The following is an 18,266-nucleotide window of genomic DNA, read 5'->3' as shown; positions in this document are numbered from 1 at the left end:
CTTCCTTCCTTCCTTCCTTCCTTTGCCTTTCTTTGCTTTTTTTGTTTTTTTGGGCCATACCCAGTTGTTCTCAGGGCTTATTTTGCACTCTGCCCTCAGGAATCACTCCTGCAGGGGCTCGGGGGACCGTATGGGGTGCTGGGGATCGGAAACCCAGGTTGGCAGCACGGAAGACACGTGCCCTATATGCTTTATCATCTCTCTGCCTCCATCACTGGCTGTTTCCTTTCCCAGAGAGCTCTACCCTACAAGCCCGGATGTTGCTGTCGGTTATACCTAGCACGCCCCTAAGTAAGGTCCAGAACTGCGGGATGGGGAGACAGTTAGGAGTCGCTCCCAGGTATGCCTCTATCAGCCATCCATCAAATGCTAATTGGGCATCCAGGTAGGTGCTGGGCTGTAGAGATGAGTAACATGCAGCTCCTGCTGGGAGGAGCAGGCCTGCGAGAGGCAGATACATAAATCAAGGGCTGCACGGCGGCGTGGCAAGCTCTGCCACGGGGTTATCAATAGGGAGAGCAGCTCACAGAGACAGACATATAAATCTGTCTGGACTCCGGTGAGGGGCGGCTTCCTGGAAGAGGTGACATACACAGTCGGCAGGGGAGAGCAGGAAATACCTGTGCGGATGGTTCCTGAGCCTGAGAATGCTCTCCTGACAGATACTTCTCCAATGCCCGTCTAAGCACATGATCCTTCTCCCAGGCCTGGCACATTGCCTTCGAAGGTGCACTAAGCAAACAGCACTCAGGGGTGGTGGCCCGTTGCGACACCGACTCAGAGTGGGGCGGGGTGGGGGTGGGTCCCCGGTGGGGCTGTCCATTTTTGATATGCCGTTACTGAAGGCAGAGCCTGCTTTCCTGCCCAAACCCACGCCCTTCTGGGTTTGCGCCCTCCTTCCCATTTCCCCGTTTCCTCTCGTGTTTCTGCCATTGCCGGGAAGGGACTGAGCTGGCTGCCGGGCGTTTCTGAGGTCTCTCTGTGATCCTACCTGGCCCGGCGGGGGACTTCTTGGAGGAGGCGCTGAGAAAAGGGAGGGCGCAGTTTGATTAAGGGCTCTGGCTGGCTTTTTTAGCCAAGGCCACCTGCCGGCGCTTGACCTTTGCTCCTCTTCTGACCTCCCACCCAGCAGAAGCGGGTCTGGCCGTTGGCCTCTGGCGGCTTGGCAAGTCCCTTAAGTTCACGGGCGATTCAAAGCCTTCGGGTCCAGCTGCGGGCGCGCGCGGCGGGCCGGGAGCTCCAGGCGGGCCGGCGGCGCGGCGGGACCGCCTTCCCCGGAGCGCGCGGCCGCGGCTCGGGCTCCGGCTCCCGGCTCCAGCTCCAGCTCCAGCTCCGGTTCGGATCCCGGCTCCAGCTCGGGCGCCGGCTCCCGCCCCAGCTCCAACTCCCCGCCCCGGCTCCAGCTCCGGCTCCAGCCCCAGCTCCAGCCCCAGCTCCAGCTCCAACTCCATCTCCGGCCCCAGCTGCAGCTGCAGCTCCAGCCCCAGCCCCAGTTGCAGCTCCTGCTCCTGCTCCTGCTCCAGCCCCAGCTCCGAGCCCCAGCTCCAGCTCAGCCCCAGCTCCAGCTCCGAACCCCAGCTGCAGCCCCTGCTCCGGCTCCAGCCCCGGCCCAGCTCCCGGCACCAGCTCCCGGCCCGGCCCCCGCCCGGTCGCGGTCCTCTGCCGGCCGGCCGGGGCCAGGCTGCGGGCGGCGGGGCGGGGCGGGGCGGCCGCGGCGCGGAATTACTCACGGCGCTAATTGCCCGTCATTAAGTTGGGGAGACGGTCCGAAGCGGGGTGCAGACTCCAGCGGGAGGCAGGTGGCGCCCGGGGCTCCGCGGAGCCGGCGCGGCCAGGGTTAAGCCGTGCCCGCTGCCCGCTGCCCGGCGAGCGTCCAGCTGCCTTCAGCAGAGGCCAGAGGCCCCGCAGGGACCCGGAGGGACTCGGCGAGCCCGCGGGGTCCTCCCCGCCGCCCGCCCCCGCCGGCGCCTCTCCCCGGGGGAGCAGAGAGGGGGGTGCGGGAGGGCCAGCCCGAGCGCTGCGGGCCTGTGCCCCCCTCGCCGCTGCCGATGGCCGAGGACATCGACTGGCTGGACCTGCCCGGCCGCTGGACGTACGGAGTGGACCGCGGCGGGAGAGTCTTCTTCATCAAGTACGTGGCGCCCCCCCACCCCCCACCCCCGCCGCCCCCTTCACTTGTTTCCCCGTTAAAGTTGTCGGGCGCGCAGGGCGGCCGGGCTGGGGGCCGGGCTGGGGGTGCCGGCGGGCGTGACTAATAAGTTTATCACGGCGCCTGTTTGAGTGCGTCTCCCGCCTTTTCCTCCGCGACCAAAGTCCAGCCAGGCGGGCTCTACTTCCCCTAGAACAGCAGGTGCGGGCCTTGCCCCTGCCCGCGCACGCAGGTCTGGGGGCTCAGGCCAGGAGGAGTGACCCCGGCAGGGCCTGGAAGCTTCCCTTTCAGCTCCTCTCAGACTGTCACTGCCCGGCTGACTGTCCTCCTCCAGCCCCTCCTGCCCCCGCAGTCTCCCTCTCCCCGAGATGCTCAGTGGCCGGCCCCCCGGAGCGCCTGCCCCAATGCCCTTCTCCCCCAGGCCTGCATTCCTCATCCAGGACCCCCAGGGTCCCAGGCCAGCAGCCCCCCTTTCCCGCCCTCCCTGCCTGCTTCTGCCAGAGCTGTGTGGAGGGGCAGCCCAGGAGCCCCCCTTACTTCTGCATTCTGCAGATCCAGGGAGCCTTTGCGGCTCCTGGGCATAGATTAGTGCCGGGAGATGAATTTCATCAGCCCGAATGGAACGGCCGTGATGCACTCACCATGAGAGTGGCCACCAAGCGCACATTTGGCCCTGCCTCCGGTGTCTCTTGCCAGGACAGAGAGCTCGGAACTGTTCCCTGGACATGCTGAGTTTTCCCAATAGCCACTCACAGAATGTTCGAACAGAGAGCAGCCTGGGATGCCCCCGCCTGCTGGCAAAAGATGGGCAGGCAACGGCTGGGGAGTGGGAGAGCCATCCTGGGAGACATCGCTCAAGGGGACCCATTCCCGGGGAGCCCGGGGCTGCAGCGTCTCTGCTCACACCCAGGGCCCGGGCCAGAGCTGGCTGCAGCAGGGAGCTCTGGGTGTCCGCCTTTGCTGTGGGCCCCGCAGCCCTGTAATCAGCATGATCGTAATGGATGTGCTAATTATATTATCTTAGAAATGAACCCTGCTGGAGCTCTTGCCCCTGGGTCAGATTCTTCAATAGCAAGACGTGGCCAGTATGAAAGCTTGGAGGCCCTGTGGCCAGTGCTTTGAGACTTGAGTGTCCAGGAGAATCACACAAAGAAGTTAATGAAAAGGCTGGTCCCTGAGCTCCACCTCCGGAGAGACTGAAGATGTGGGGTGGGGGTCTGAGAATCTCAGCTTTGGGGATTTCCACAAGCCCCCCAGCCCCTCTGTATTCAGGTGAATTGGCCAATCACGCTTTTTCATCTTTCTTCCCAGCCTTTGCTGCCTTTCAGCTTCACTCCATTGTTCACACTGCAAACACATGGCACAGATACCGTTTGATGCATGGATGTCCTCTGCCTTAGGACATGCACAATGCATGCACATGCATGTGCACACAACACATGCTCATGCACGCACTGGCATACATGCAGACACATGCTTATACTCATCTGCCTGCACACACGCATATGACACACATGCACATGTGCATGCACATAAACTTGTGCGTATACATGTGCACGCATGTATGCACACACATGTGCATGCAGGAACACACAGGCTTTCCCTTGAAGGGGGCAGGGAGAAAACACAGGTACTGAGGAAATAGCATGATGCATTCTAGAGGTATTTGCATGACACTGTAAGAATACAGGAAGTTCTCGCTCTCTGGAATTCAGAGGGGCCTTCCTGGAAGGAGAGGGTGAGCAAATCGGGAGCAGAGAGACTAAGAAAAAGGGGGCCTTTGACCTGGAGCACTGAAGGTTATGTGAGCATGGCTTATCTAGAACATTCTTCTGGGAGGTGAGTAGTGTTGGGTAGAGGTTGATGATGAGCTACAGAAGTCAAAGAAACTTTGGGTGTTTTCCTCCTTCCCTCTCTTGGTTGGTGGTAGTGGTGCACCAGGGTCATACACGTGGTGGTGGGGCTGGAGCAATGGCACAGCGGGTAGGGCGTTTGCCTTGCACGCGGCCGACCCGGGTTCGATTCCCAGCATCCCATATGGTCCCCTGAGCACCGCCAGGGGTAATTCCTAAGTGCAGAGCCAGGAGTAACCCCTGTGCATCGCCAGGTGTAACCCAAAAAGGAAAAAAACATACACGTGGTGGCAGTGATTTTTAACAGAAGTTTTTAACAGGAGATTTTTCTATTGTTGCTTTGGAGCCTCACCCAGTGGTGCTCAGGGCATACTCCCGGCTCTCTGCTCCGGGCGCACTCCGGCCGGTGCGTGGGGAAACCTATGCCATTGAGCTGGGGTTGGCCACATGCAAGCAGGCACCTTGACTCCTGTACTCTCTCTCCGACCCAGAAAAGAGATTTTTAAACAGAGGTTTGACCTAGTTGGAGCTGCGTTTTAGAAGCTTTTGTCCCAGCAGCTGCGTGGCTGATGGTTCAAGGGCTGAACTGGGAAGCAGTGGGGGGAGGCTGACGTCTGAAGAGCCGCGAGGAGCCTTTGCAGAAGTCCTGGGCACAGCTGGTGGGGGCCTGAAATAAAACAGCCAGAGGGGAAGGGGAGCAGAAGGGGAGTTTCAGGAGTAGGACCGGGTGTTCCTCTATTGCCCGCGTGACGGGGAAGGAAGGGCAAAGGATGCCTTGAAGATCAATGTCAGAATTTTAGGCTTGAATTTGATAGAGATCAGGAATATGGGAATGGGAACAGATGAGGGCAAGTGCAGAGGGAGGTGAGGCAGTCCTGAATGGGAGGGCCTTGGGGGAGTACTCAGGAAGAGGGGTGCAGCCGGCAGCGTCCTGGGAGGCTGTCATCCCGAGGGTGTGACAGCAGTGAACAGAGAAGAGAGCAGAGAAGAGGCCAGATGGAGAAGCCTAAGGGGTGACTGAAGCCGCGGCAAAGCAGGAGAGAGAGAGAGGGAGGGAGGAAGGGAGGGAGAGGAAAAGAGGGAGAGAGAAAGGGGGAAAGAGGGGGAGACATGGAGAGAGAGGAGGGAGTGAGGGAGAGAGGGAGAGAGTGGGGGAGACAGAGAGAGGCACACAGAGAGACAGAGAGAGAAAAAAGTGCCTGCACTGAGTGGTGGAAGGAGGGAAATTGGGAACATTGGTGGCGGGAAGTGTACACTGGTGAAGGGAAAGCTGAAACATTGTATGAGGAAAATGAACCACCGAACAGCTTTGTAACTGTGTATCTCACAGCGATTCAATTACAAAAGGCAGGGAGGGAGGCTAAGGAGGAAGGAATGGGGGCCTGAGCCACAGTGCAGCGGGTAGGATGGGTTTGACCCAATCTGGGTTCGATCCTTGGCATCCCATATGGTCCCCCAGGCCCACTAGGAAGGACCTCTGGGTGTAGAGACAGGAGTTAGAGCCTATGTGTGACCCAAACACACACACACACACACACACACACACACACACACACACACACACACACACACGAGGAGGAGGAGGAAGAAATGGTCCTCAGAAGCCCATAACTCAGGCCGGGAAAGATGATTCTGGATTTCTAGGAAAGTGATTTCAGGGTAGCGCAGTCCTCAGACTCACGTGACCAAGGACGGATGAGCCAGAGTGCTGGGTGTAGGGGCTGAGGAGGGCCTGGTTTAGCTTCTGTGCCAAGGAGCTTGAGACCGGAAGCTGGCTGGAGGGGGCTCAGACTGGGGGGTGGGGCACCAGCAGCACCAAGAGGCCGGAGAAGGAAGAGGGTGAAGACCCCAGTACAGGGCCAGAACGATAGGGCAGCAGAAAGGGTGCTTACCTTGCATGTAGCCGACCCGGGTTCGATCCTCAGCATCCCACACAGTCCCCGAGCACGGCCAGGAGTGATCCCTGAGTGCAGAGTAACCCCTGAGCACCACCAGGTCTGGCCCCCCAAAAATAAAACAAAAGATGCTAGTGCCCAGAGCTTCATTAGAAGGTTCTCGAAAAGAAGGGGGTTCAGGGGAAAGATGGGGGTGCTACTGGTCAGCTGATCACTGTCTGTGAAATTACTGTCCACAGCATGGGGGGGACTGGGGTGCATTGGGGGTATGGTGCTTGGCTGCATCAGAGACCCTCAGGGACGGCTCCTGTGTCCTGGTTCTTTGGCGTTTCTGCTCTTCCTGGCCGTTTCCCTGTCCCCTGACTGTGACCGTCTAGTCTTGGCCCCTCCTTAACCACATCCCGGTCAGGCACTTTCTCTGTGATAGCGTCACATTGTCCATGCACAGCTTGGGGGGGGTGGAGACCGTGGGACTGCAGCCACCTTGGCTTGGCTCTGTCTCCCCGTGTGTGTCCCCGTGGGACCACCTCCCTTGTGCCCTGGGAGCAGGTATTGTTCCTTCCAGAACCTCAGTGTGTGTGAGAGACGGAGTGTGAGCGCCGCCTTCTTGGGGGCCCCAGTCGGGGCTGCGTGTCCTGGTCTTATGTCTGTTGTTTTCTTTTTGCAGTGATGAAGAAAAGTCGACCAGCTGGGTGCACCCTGGGACGGAGTCCGCCATCCAGAGCGGGCACACCTGCAGCCCAGGTGAGGTGCCCACCCATCTCGCTGACGCCTGGGGGAGGCAGGAGCCCTACTGACTTCACTTCTGCCCCCCCTGCCCCCTTCATGCACAGACGTAGCCTAATGCTGGACCTTCTGGAGCTGTCATTGGCTCTTTGCTCCTCCACTCACCAAGGTCCCAGCTTGACAGCTAGTGTCAGACAGACCCAAGAATGAGGGTTTTACTCCTGCCTCACCCCGAGTCAGAGAACCCTCCATTCTGAGAGAACCAGGAATCCCCGGTCCCTTCTGCTGATCCCCAGATTGTGATATGATCTGGAAATATGGCCCATATGGCTGCATAACAACCCAGAACCTTCGAGAGATGATCCCCAAGACTGAGACACTGATCCTTGATGGACTGGGGGTCCAACAGGCTTGGGGACCATGCTCAAGAGTTATCCCTGGCAGTGCCTAGTGGACCATGGGATGCTGAGGTTAGACCTTGGGGCCAAGTGCAGGCTTGACCCTAAATCCCTGGCCTGAACCTATTTATTTATTTATTTATTTATTGCTTTTTGGGTCACACCCGGCGATGCACAGGGGTTACTCCAGGCTCTGCACTCAGGAATTACTCCTGGCAGTGCTTGGGGGACCATATGGGATGCTAGGAATCGAACTTGGGTTGGCCACGTGCAAGGCAAATGCCCTGCCTGCTGTGCTATTGTTCCAGCCCCTGAACCTTTATTTTTATTTGATTTTTTAAATTTTATAAAGTAGTTCACAATATTTGATTACATTTAATATTCAAATACCAGTCCCACCTCATTACACCTTGCTACTACCATATTTCGGATGTTTTCATCATGACCCAACAGCTGCCCCAAAGCAAAACCAAGATAATCTATATTGTTTGTTATGAAAAACTGCTGAAAATGCTACAAAAAAGTTTCCTTAGAGGAAAGTGTGAAGATTATTGTATTTCAACCATGGGCCATTAGCCCTTCTATAAGAGATCACTAACATGCTGTTAGAGGTTGAAACTTGTGTGCTTTTATATATGTATATGTATATATACATATATATATGTAAAAAATATTTTTCCTCTAAGACTGGTTGCCTCCTACTTTGAACCCCATCAAATGTGTGTGGTACTCTTGGAGTACGGGTAGGGTATGTAGTATGAAGTGTCATGCAGCCACAAATGTGGCCACACCTCAACCTTTATGTTTGACAAGTTTAAACCTAGGTAGCTCCCCAGGCTGGCCGGGGCAGCTTTATTGGGGAAAACAAGGACAGGACCTGGGTTTTCGTGTACTCAGGAGTAGGCCCAGGGCGGCCTCTAGGAAGGGGTGCACTGAAGGCAAGAAGGGTTTGGGGCTGCATGCAAAAGGGACACCTAGGAGCAGCGGGCTGAAGGGTCAGTCCCACAACTGTCCTCTGTGGGGTCCAACATAGGCCAGTGGAAGACGCTGAAGGTTGAGACATGGGCACCTTTAATTGGCCTCCATGGGAGCGCGGGTCCTCTGAGGCGTGGCAGCCTGGGAAAAGGTGCAGGCAGGGAGCACCATCCCTGCCACAATCCAGGCTACACTCTCGGTGCCTTTGTCTTAAAGGTAGGGACGTTGGTGAGCAAAGAAGCACTTGGCCCAGGGGCTGGAGCGATAGCACAGCGGGTAGGACATTTGCCTTGCATGTGGCCAACCCAGGTTAAATCCCAGCATCCCATATGGTCCCCTGAGCACTGCCAGGAGTGATCCCTGAGTGCAGAGCCAGGAGTAACCCCTGTGCATCGCCGGGTGTGACCCAAATAGCAAAAAAAAAAAAAAAGTATTTGGCTGGGGGTTGGAGCGATGGCATGGCCGGTGGGGCCTTTGCCTTGCATGTGGCTGACCTGGGTTCAATCCCCGGCATTTCATATGGTGCTGGGTGTGGCCCCAAACAAGAAACAAAACAAAAGAAGTACTCGGCCCAGGCTGCTGCCCCAGTAGCAGAGTGGTCTGGGGGTTAAAGCTGTCCAGGCTGGGGTAGAGGGTCCATTCCCGGCACCGTCCTACCTAGTCCTGTCCTCGTGAGCCAGTAGTTGGACCCATGCGGATGCAGGCGTCCACTGTTCCAGCACCAATCCACCGCCAGCATTAATTTCTCGGTGCTGGTGTCCCTGGGTTTCGTTGCCCCACCCCCACCCCAGTCTGCCTCCTTTTTTGTATTTTGTTTTGGGGCCACACCTGGCCATGCTCAGGGACTATTCCTGGCTCTGCACTCAGGAGTTACTCCTGGTGGGGCACAGGGGACCCTGTGAGATGCCGGGGATAGAACCCAGGTTGGCCACATGCAAGGCAAGCGCCCTCCCTGCTGTACTATCACTCCGGACCCCCAGCCTGCCTCTGTTTCAAGTTTGGTTGTTGTGGGATAGGACATACAACCTGGGTTTGATCCCCAGCACCCATATGGTCCCCTGAGCACCCCCAGGAGTGATCTCTATGCGCAGGATCAGGAGTAAGCCCTGAGCACAGCCAGATGTGACTCTCCTCACAAAATCTTCTTGGTTGCTGTGTAGTTTTGGTCTCACGCTCACTGCAGTGTAGGTCTGTGGTCTCGGTCCGTGTCTGTATCTCTGTATCGGTCTGCACCCCTCTACATCACCCATGTGCTCGAAGCTTCTGACCTCTTCCCCGTTACCCCACATCCCTCTTTTCTTACCAACCCCCCACCCCCAACTTTATTTCTCTCCTTCCCTTCCTCATTTTTATGATCCAAGGTCAAGGGGAACCTGAGCTTCCTCCTATGGAAACGTGCATTCCCTCTTCCTGTTATTCTCCAGGGCACAGATAGGTGATAATTGTCCAGTATTTGCCCTTCTCTGACTCACTTCACTTAACGTGAGCTCCTGCCATTTCACCCAAGTTGCAGCAGAAGGCACGGTTTCCTCCTCCACGGCACCCTTGGAATACCCCACTGCATCTCGAACCCACAGCTCTCACCCACCATCTTCAGTGAGAGGACCAGGATGTAGGTCTCTTCTCCACACACAGGGGCCTCCTGCCCCTCCAGGGGCACAGGGACCCCCCGCCCCCACAGACAGGTCTCCCGTTCCCACAGCTCCTCTGCGTCTTCCTGCCAGGTGGAATGTCGCAGCCCCCCACGGGAGTCCACCCTTGACCGCCGGGGACCAGCTGGTGAAAAATCAGGGAGCGCTTCTTTGGCTTCTGCGGCAGCCGACTCATTTTCCCAGGCGGGGAAGGGGTTAAGGGCCCCCCGAAGCCTGCTGGGTAGGGCAGCTGCCTGGCCAGGAACATAGCGCACTCGGTGTTGCCCAGGCGGAGAGGGTAGAGCTGAGGGAAATTGCTGGAAAAGGCAGCGTCCCTGCTGGCCTCTCTCCCAGGCACATCACAGTGGCGGGATTCTTCAGGGCTCGGACCCCGTGGGGAATCCCTCTGCCAACCCCCACCCTGCTGAATGGGACCATCCTCCCCGGGGGACAGGGGAGCAGCTGCATGCCTGGAGCCACTCTGGGGGAAGAATGTGAGCTTTGGAGGTGGCAGACCAGACTCCCATCTTGACCCAGCCGCTTCCTGTGTGACCTTCCCCAAGTTCATGGACCTCTCTGGGTCTCTGTTTCCTCCTCTGTGAACTTTCCGGCGCTGATGCCTTTCTCGGAGGCTGCTGTGCAGATGGAAGGGGCTAGAGAACTTTCAACACAGGAGGAAGTTCTGGCTAAGACTGGAGCAGCCCCCAGGGACAGAGTCAGGAGTCACCCCTGGGCGCTGCCAGTCGTGGCCCAACGTACCCCCACTCCCCCCAGAATAAAAGAATACAGTCACCAGGACCCGAGAGATGGCGCAAGGAGCACGGGCTTTGCATGCAGGGGTTCCAGATTTGATCCCCAACACCCTCTGGTCCTCTGAGCACTGTGGGGTGGGGGGTGGCCCCTGAGCACTGGGTTGGAGCAGTGCCCAAGCACCACAAAGCTGATGAGGTGCTGAGTGACTCAGTGGCAGGCGGGAGCCTCTGGTGGGGTGGGCGAAGGAGGAGGGAGTGGCGAGAGGGCCGGGCGGCCCACAGAAATGGCAACAACGGAAACAGGGACCGTTAATAAAAGGAAGGACGAAGGTGAGGCCCGTGCTCACCCCACACAGCAGCCGCCCCTGCTCTGAGGGTCCGGCAGCCCCAGATGCACATGCCTTACCCACGGCACGCCCTTTCTGGCCCCCACGGAAGGTTCTAGAAACCCTCCTATACAACGGCAGGTCTGCACCTGGCCTGAGACAGGGTGTGGTCATCAAGAACTGCCCACCCATTTTCCCTGCATGCCAGGCTCCTGGTCTTGCACCCCTGGAGGAGCGACCTCCCCGAGTCTCTTGGGTTTTTCTCTGGAATTCTCCTCCCGGGAGACCCTGTGTTGGAGGGAAGCCCGCACTTCTCAGGAGCCGTCCGGCCGAGACGTGTCCACACGTGGGGACCGCCTGGTGTCTCCGGGCCCGGCCCAGTGTCCTCAGCTGTCCTGCTCGCGCTGGGGGTCTGGGATTCTCTGTGTGTCCGGGGGTCTGCGAGGCAATTGCAGTGTGGATTTCAAATCCATTCACCAGCACCCACTTCCCCTGGCCCCCGGCGTCGAGTGGAATCTGGGGGCGGGGTGGGGGGGCAGGTCTTAGGTGGGCTTGGGTGACCTGGGGCCAAGTCCCCCAGCTGCTATCTTTCTCCGTCACGTAAGGGGCTTGGAGAGTTCCGTCTCTGCGTCCACGCTGTGTCCCCAGGTCCTGCATGTGCAATGAGAGTTTATTGAGTGGCACAGGAACCTGGTCTGTGAGCTGCCAAGGTGCTCGCTGCCCAAACTGCTCCCCCCTCCCCGCCCCCACCCGCTCTCCCCCTGTTAGTGAGCAGCAAGGAGGGGTCTGATCCGTGGACCAAAACGGGAGCCCTGGTTATGGGGCCAGTGTTGGCTGTTCGGGGGCGGGGGGGGTGCTCGTGGCTCCCACAGGGGGGAGGACAGTGGTCAGGCTGGGGGGTTTCTCAGTGTGCCTTTGCTTCCCCCACAGGCTTGCCCAAGGGCTGGGAGATGGATTTCACCCCCGAAGGAGCCGTGTACCTCATCAAGTGAGTGAGTCCCTGCTCAGGACCCGCCTCTGCCGTGTTCTGGGAAGCCTCCGGGTTGGGTCGGCCGGGGGAGTCTCGGCCTGGCCTGGCATTGGGCTGGTGTGTCTGCGGGTGTTGGCCCGGGACGATCTCACCGTCCGGGAGGGTGTGGGGAGCGTGGTGCTGGGACAGGGTGAAGGAAGGAGGTAGCTCCAGAGGCGCAGGGCCGAGGGGGGCGGCCCAAGGCCACGAGGAAGAGGAAGTGCAGACGGTTGTGGAGAAGGTGAGAGCCAGGGAGTGGCGGGCTGGGTGGTGCCAGGCTAACTCCTCTTGCTTCTCTGGGTGAGGCGTTTGCCGTCCAGTCCCGGGCGGGCGTGGGGGGTGTGTGTCGCCTGCTTCATTTCCTCTGGGGGTGGGTGGGTCCTGCTGGGCGTCGGTCAGCTCCTGCTGATAGCATCGGAGAAGGTGCCCAGGACTCACTGTCCTGGGTGTGACCTGGGACGTGGGGGTTGGTCTCCCGCAGACGCAGCCAGTTTCCACATGGGGGGTCCCCTAACCGGGCAGGATGGGCGCCCACCCGCTGCCTTCTCTGGGGGTATGCTCGGGCCTGGGGGCCCTCCCCGCCTGGCCTGGCCTCAGATTGCACAGGGACAGTAAGACACTTCTCCATGGTTGACGACTGAGGTGTGAACCCCTAGGGGAGCCCCTGTTCATTCCAGGGGTGGACCCGCCTCCCATCTTTCCCGACTGCTTCAACGTCTTCCTTTACCCGCCCACCAGATAGATGTCCCCTTCCCACCCCTTCTCAAACCAATCGGCACGTCACCAGCTTTATGGTGAAGCCATAGCCCAGGGGGCTACTCCCGGTGTGTTTGTGCGTTTGGGGTCTCGGCTGGCAGTGCTCAGGGGCTACTTAACTGCCCGCTCAGGGATGCTTAGTGATTGCTCCCAGCCATTTCAGGGCACCTGGGGGGGTTGCCAGGGCTCGAACCCAGGCCTTCTGTTTGCCAGGCAGGCGCTAAGCCCGTGAGTGCGCTCCTTGCTCTTCTCTCTGGCACTGCCACCGCAGTATTAGCTGTCACTGTCATGATTGTTTCTGTAGTGCTGTGAGGGGTACTGGGTGTCTGAGACTCAGTCTCACACCTGAAAGCACGTGTCCTACCTGAAAAGGAAGATTTTATTTATTGGTGGGCCATACCTGGAGATGCTCAGGGGTACTGGGATTCGGACCTGGGTTGGCTGCACGCAAGACACACCCCGTACCCTCCCCCCAGCCCGTGACTCCGGCCCCGATGGAATGTTTCACACGGGCTGGTTCCCTTAGTATCATGGCTGGGTCCCCACCGCCACGTCAGCCCTGAGACCTGCCCCCGCCCCTTGAGTTCCCCTGTGACCCGGGGCCTTTCCATACCTGGTGGGAAGCGAATGTTTGCTGAAGTAAAGGAGTCGATGGAGACTGCGGTGGGGAGTGTCAGACAGCTCCTGCCTCGCTCCCAGTCAGAGCTTCAGCCCCTGCCCAGTGCCCCGACACAGGGGACCAGTGTCCCTTCTCCAGAGCTCAGACGCGCCACCCAAAAGCAGAGCTGTCAGAGGTACGCCCCGTGCCCTCCTGCCTCCACTCTCCTGATATCCCTCCAGAAGTCGGCGGCCCCTATGGGTGGCTTATGTGAGGCGGGGAGGAGAGAGACGGTCACTTTCTCCCCATCCGCCTCTGCCACCCAGAGGGCCCAGGTTACCGGGTTCTTGTCTCGCCTCACAGAAAAGCATTTCAGGAGTCAAAGAGCAGTGAAGTAAAAAAAAGATTTTATTTGGCGGTTGTTGGGAAGGGGAAGGAGGGAGAGAAAGTGAGAGAGTAACACGCTCTCGAGAGAACCCGGGCTTCTCCAGGGGCGGAGAGAGCCCCTCCTACACGCATCCCAGCATTAGGTAGGAAAGTCCACATCTCGAGACGGGACATGCGGGCGACACGTGTGCTCGGTCACGTGGGCACAAGCAGCACCCGGGCTCGGGTAGCACATGCACCCTTCTTTTGTTCACGGTGGCATTTATAGGGTTTCTCCACCCAGCCGCCATGTGGGGCTTCTGGCTCAGTAAGAGTCTGTTGCTAAGGTGGTTGCTAAGGGGATAGAATTGGGAGTAGTGCATGGTCTTCTTGGAAATTCCTTTCCTGGCCTTTTGTTCCTGCTGGAGCTTCTGTCAGAGACGGGTCCAGCCTTCTCTGGGTCTGTTGCTGGCGCCAGGTAAGGGTCTTAGCAGGCTTGAGCTCCTAAGGTGGGCTCTTGGCAGTGTCGGGCTCTTGGTTTTATTACATCCTGGGAATTCCATTGCCGTGCACCACCCCCCTCTACTTGCCGACATCACCCCGGTGGCCACGACTGAGCTCATGCCTGCCTGGCACCTCAGGCCCTACCAGAGGTCACCTCCAGATGGTACCCGAGCCATCTCCCTTCTGCACACTGGTCCATGCCGCCCTCATGGGACCCTCTACGGTTCTTTCTTCATTTTTCATTTTTAAAAATTTTATAAAGTAGTTCACAATATTTGATTGCATTTAATATTCAAACACCAACCTCACCACCATCACACCTTCCCACCACCATATTTCAGATGTTTCCATCCCAAACCCCAACCCCCGCCCCAAAGCAGAGCTGCAATTTGTATTGTTTGTTATGAAAAACGGCTGAAAATGCTACAAAAATGGTTCCTTAGAGGAAAGTGTGTGAAGATTGTTGTATTTCACCAAGGGGCCATTAAGCCCTTCTATAAGCGATCACTAACATGTGGTGAAAGGTTGAGGCTTGTGTGCTTTTATATACATATATCTGTCACTGTCACTGTCATTCGTTGCTCATCGATTTGTTCGAGCGGGCAGCAATAACGTCTCTCATTGAGAGACTTATTGTTACTGTTTTTGGCATATCCAATATATCTGTAATATATATATGTATCTATATATATATTTCCCTCTAAGATTGGTTGCATCCTACTTTGAACCTCATCGAATGTGGCACGGTACTCTTGGAGTATAGGTGGGGTGTGTTCTGTGAAGTGTCACGTGGCCACATTTGCGGCCGTGCTGTCCAGGAAGGAATAGGTTCCCTCATGGGTGAGGCCCGGCCCGAGTGTGTGGAGAACGGCCGTGATCATGGTGGCGGTTGAATTCTGGAGGTTTTCGGCTGCCGGGGCTGGGTCCCTTGGGGCGGGGAGGGCTCTCACCCATCCCCCGGCTCTGGGGCGCCCCGAGTGGAACAGCCTGGTGCAGGGTCCGGGGGCATGGTTCTGGCGAGCGTCATGCTATGCTCCCCTCCGGGAGAGAAGGACGTGCGACTCTGGATGGTGGCTGACATGATGAGAGTTCCTCAGTGATTCTTGTGCCTGCCTGAGACCCGGGCAAGGGGCTCGTTACCCAGCGCCTGCCTCCCTCTCCCGCCTCCCGCCCCACTCCCATTTCCCAGACCAGAGCCCCGGCTCGCACACTCCCACCACCTCCCTGCCTGGCCTCTGCCCTGTTCTTCGCCCGGCCTGGCTTGTGTCCCATCTGCTGCACTGGCTCTGCCTCCATCCCAGCCGCTCTGCCCCCCTGTTGGCCCCTTTCCAGCCGCCTCACCTTCCCCGCTCACCTGGAGAGCCCGTCAGAGCACACAGCCCCGCCCTGCCCGCTCTGATTCACACCGTTGGAGAAGTCGCCCATCTAACAGGCCCCAGACACGCGGGTGCAGAGTCACCCATGAGCCTAGATTCCCGCCAGCCTAGAAGACACGGCAGCAGGGGTGGCCTGGCCAGACCCACGTCTGGAAATCAGACATCGTGCCTTGGTGGGTGGTCATGTCGCCCCCTGCGTTCTGCGTGCACGCTCACTCCTGCCTGACGGGAGTGAGCGTGCATGCGGGTGGCTGGAAGAACCGAGTCTTCGATGCCTTCTGCCCCCATGGCTGCTTGCGGAGTCCTCCTCTCACTCCTGGGGGCGTGTGTAAGGAAAGGCGAGGCTCCCGCACGAGCCGCTCCTGTCCTAAGTCCGGGAGCCAGCCCGGGACCGCCTGTTTCCACAGCTGTGTGTGCCACAGGGGTGCCAAGTGCCCAGGGGCCCTGGCAAGGAAGGGAGGAGCCTGTCAGGACGGACGGACGGATGGACGGATGGGCGGATGGACTCTGACCCGCTCTGCTTATCTTAGTTTCCTCTGCAAAGTCAGTCCCCCCAGCAGACTTGGCGATGGGTGGCTGAGTCAGAGTCTCAGACCCAGGTCCCAGGAGGGAGTAATGAGAGCTGGGTACACGGACAACGGAGGGATGCATTTTCCCCTCTCGTTTCCGTTTCTCTCTTTCAGTGAGTAAATATTGACATTTGCCCAGGATCAGATGAATATAATTGTAGGTCAATAAGCCCTTCCCTTCCAGGTGCCGAAAAATGACTCTAAGCTGTGCATAGGCGAGGTAATTGCTCAAGTGTGCCTGTGATTTTTTTTTTTTTGCTTTTTGGGTCACACCTGGCGATGCACAGGGGTTACTCCTGGCTCTTTACTCAGGAATTACCCCCTGGCGGTGCTCAGGGGACCATATGGGATGCTGGGATTCGAACCCGGGTCGGCCGCGTGCAAGGCAAACGCCCTACCCGCAGTGCTATCACTCCAGCCCCTGTGCCTGTGATTTTGAAGGTGTTGGTTACAAGGAAGGGTGATTTGGGGGACAGTAGAAAAAGCAAAGGGTTAAAGTGCGGGTAAAACCCATCGCCACTCTGTAGGCGTGTACAGTCAGTCCACAAGAGGGCGCCAAAGCACACACGATTGGCCCCGTTAAGGCTTTGCAGGGATGTTTTGCTCAGTGGGGTCCAACCGATTAGAAGGGCCCCGTGGGTTCATCCTCCGCATATCCTGGGGCAGGACAAACTCCTTTCACATGCCCTGTAGCCCTGGACACCTTCCCTGCCTCCCCAGGCATCCCCAGTCGGGCCCTGCTGACCCTCCCACAGCTCTGCTGTGCCCCTGCCCCCCCGCCCAGCTGAGGCTGCCTTCCTTGCTCTGGTCCAGACCCTTCCTCCAAGAAGGTGCCAGAGCCCTAGTACGGCAGGTAGGGCGCTTGCCTTGTGTGCATGCGGCTGAGCTGGATACAATAGGGCCCTCGAGCCCCGCCAGGAGTGACTCCTGAGCACAGGGCCGGGAGTAACCCTTGAGCATCGCCAGGTGTGGGCCAAACACAGAAAACAAGGCAGAACAAAAGAAGGTGCTAGGACGGACTGTTGCTCAGTCAAGTTGTGAGCCGCTTGGTGCTGGGTTGGGCTGCGGGGGACTAGGAGTGCAGCACCGGGTCTCAGGGTCTCCCCCAGTCACAGAGACCCTGAGCCGTGGGACCCGAGGGGACAGCACCCTGGGAAACCACCAAGGTGCTGTCAAGGAGGGCAGGCAGGTCAGGAGGGACGCCTCGGGCTTCTGGGGGTTGTCTCTGACCTCAGAGATGAGGAAGAGATGGTCCAGGACAGCAGGGCAGGGGTCAGCCTGGATCCTGACATGAAGGGAGCCAGTGGTATGGACGGGAAGGGGCTGGTCAGGCTGTGTAGACGAGGAGGACCCGGCTGTCCAGGCACATGTGAATGTCAACAGCTGGCCTGTGTGGAACTGAGGCGCCAGCCCAGGGCCGTCCTCAGAGACCAATGGAGCACTTGGTGGAGGGCGAGAGAGCAGGTGGACAGGGCCAGGTGAGTGACCAACCGGCAGAGATAGGACAGCAGGAAGGGGCAACCTAGGTTCTGTCCCTGGAGGCCCATACAGTCCCTGAGCCCTGCCAGGAGTGATCCCTGAGCACAGAGCCAAGAATCAGTACTGCGGGGTGTGGACCAAAGTCCAGAAGAAAATAAAAAGGCAATCGCTGAGGGCTGACTCACACTGCGGAGTGACTGTTGGTGGTGGTGGCTCAGGAGCGGCCGGAAGGACTTGAGGGCGTGGAGGCTGTGGCCAGGTGGGCGAGTGTGGACTCCATCCTCTGAGGGAATGTGGGAGAGAGAGTGTAGACTCCATGCTCTGAGGGAACGTGGGAGAGGAGAGTGTAGACTCCATCCTCTGAGGGAATGTGGGAGAGAGTGTATACCCCATCCTCTGAGGGAATGTGGGAGAGAGAGTGTAGACCCCATCCTCTGAGGGAATGTGGGAGAGGAGAGTGTATACCCCATCCTCTGAGGGAATGAGGGAGAGAGAGTGTAGACTCCATGCTCTGAGGGAATGTGGGATAGGAGAGTGTAGACCCCATCCTCTGAGGGAATGTGGGAGAGAGAGTGTAGGCCCCATCCTCTGAGGCAATGTGGGAGAGAGAGTGTAGACTCCATGCTCTGAGGGAATGCGGGAGAGGAGAGTGTAGACTCCATGCTCTGAGGGGCACCTGGATGGGAGACTGTGGACTCCATCCTCTGAGGGGCAGGCAGGTGGGAGAGTACAGACTCCATGTTCTGAGGGGCCAGGAATGTGGGAGAGTTCGGGCCCCAGCCTCTGAGGGGCATGTGGGTGGTGGCACCCCAAAGGCCGACCCAGGCCAGAGGCACCTTCTCCTCAGCTTCTCTCCCTTGCCTCCTCCCTCCTCCCGCTCAGCGGAGCTGCCGCTTCCCTGGGG

At 58.5% G+C, this 18,266-nt stretch overlaps 1 protein-coding gene across 12 annotated transcripts in view; it reads left to right on the top strand.

Annotated features, from left to right (window-relative positions):
* The first annotated feature begins 2,061 nt into the window (after positions 1 to 2,061).
* PLEKHA6 (pleckstrin homology domain containing A6) overlaps positions 2,062 to 18,266 on the top strand; it is a 146,575-nt gene continuing 130,370 nt past the window's right edge. For 3 of the 12 annotated variants that reach the window (XM_055144287.1, XM_055144275.1, XM_055144272.1), the window contains exons 1-3: positions 2,071 to 2,131; positions 6,565 to 6,641; positions 11,636 to 11,693. In XM_055144287.1, coding sequence (XP_055000262.1) covers positions 11,656 to 11,693 — 38 coding nt within the window. In that variant the 5' untranslated portion in view covers positions 2,071 to 2,131; positions 6,565 to 6,641; positions 11,636 to 11,655. Of the gene's footprint in view, positions 2,132 to 6,564; positions 6,642 to 11,635; positions 11,694 to 18,266 lie in introns of all 12 variants that reach the window. The other 9 variants (XM_055144282.1, XM_055144281.1, XM_055144276.1 and 6 more) reach the window with 7 other exon arrangements.

Source organism: Sorex araneus, chromosome 7 (genome assembly GCF_027595985.1).
Source record: "Sorex araneus isolate mSorAra2 chromosome 7, mSorAra2.pri, whole genome shotgun sequence".
In the NCBI taxonomy this organism is placed as follows: Eukaryota; Metazoa; Chordata; class Mammalia; order Eulipotyphla; family Soricidae; genus Sorex; species Sorex araneus.
This window is presented reverse-complemented; position numbering and strand designations above follow the sequence as displayed.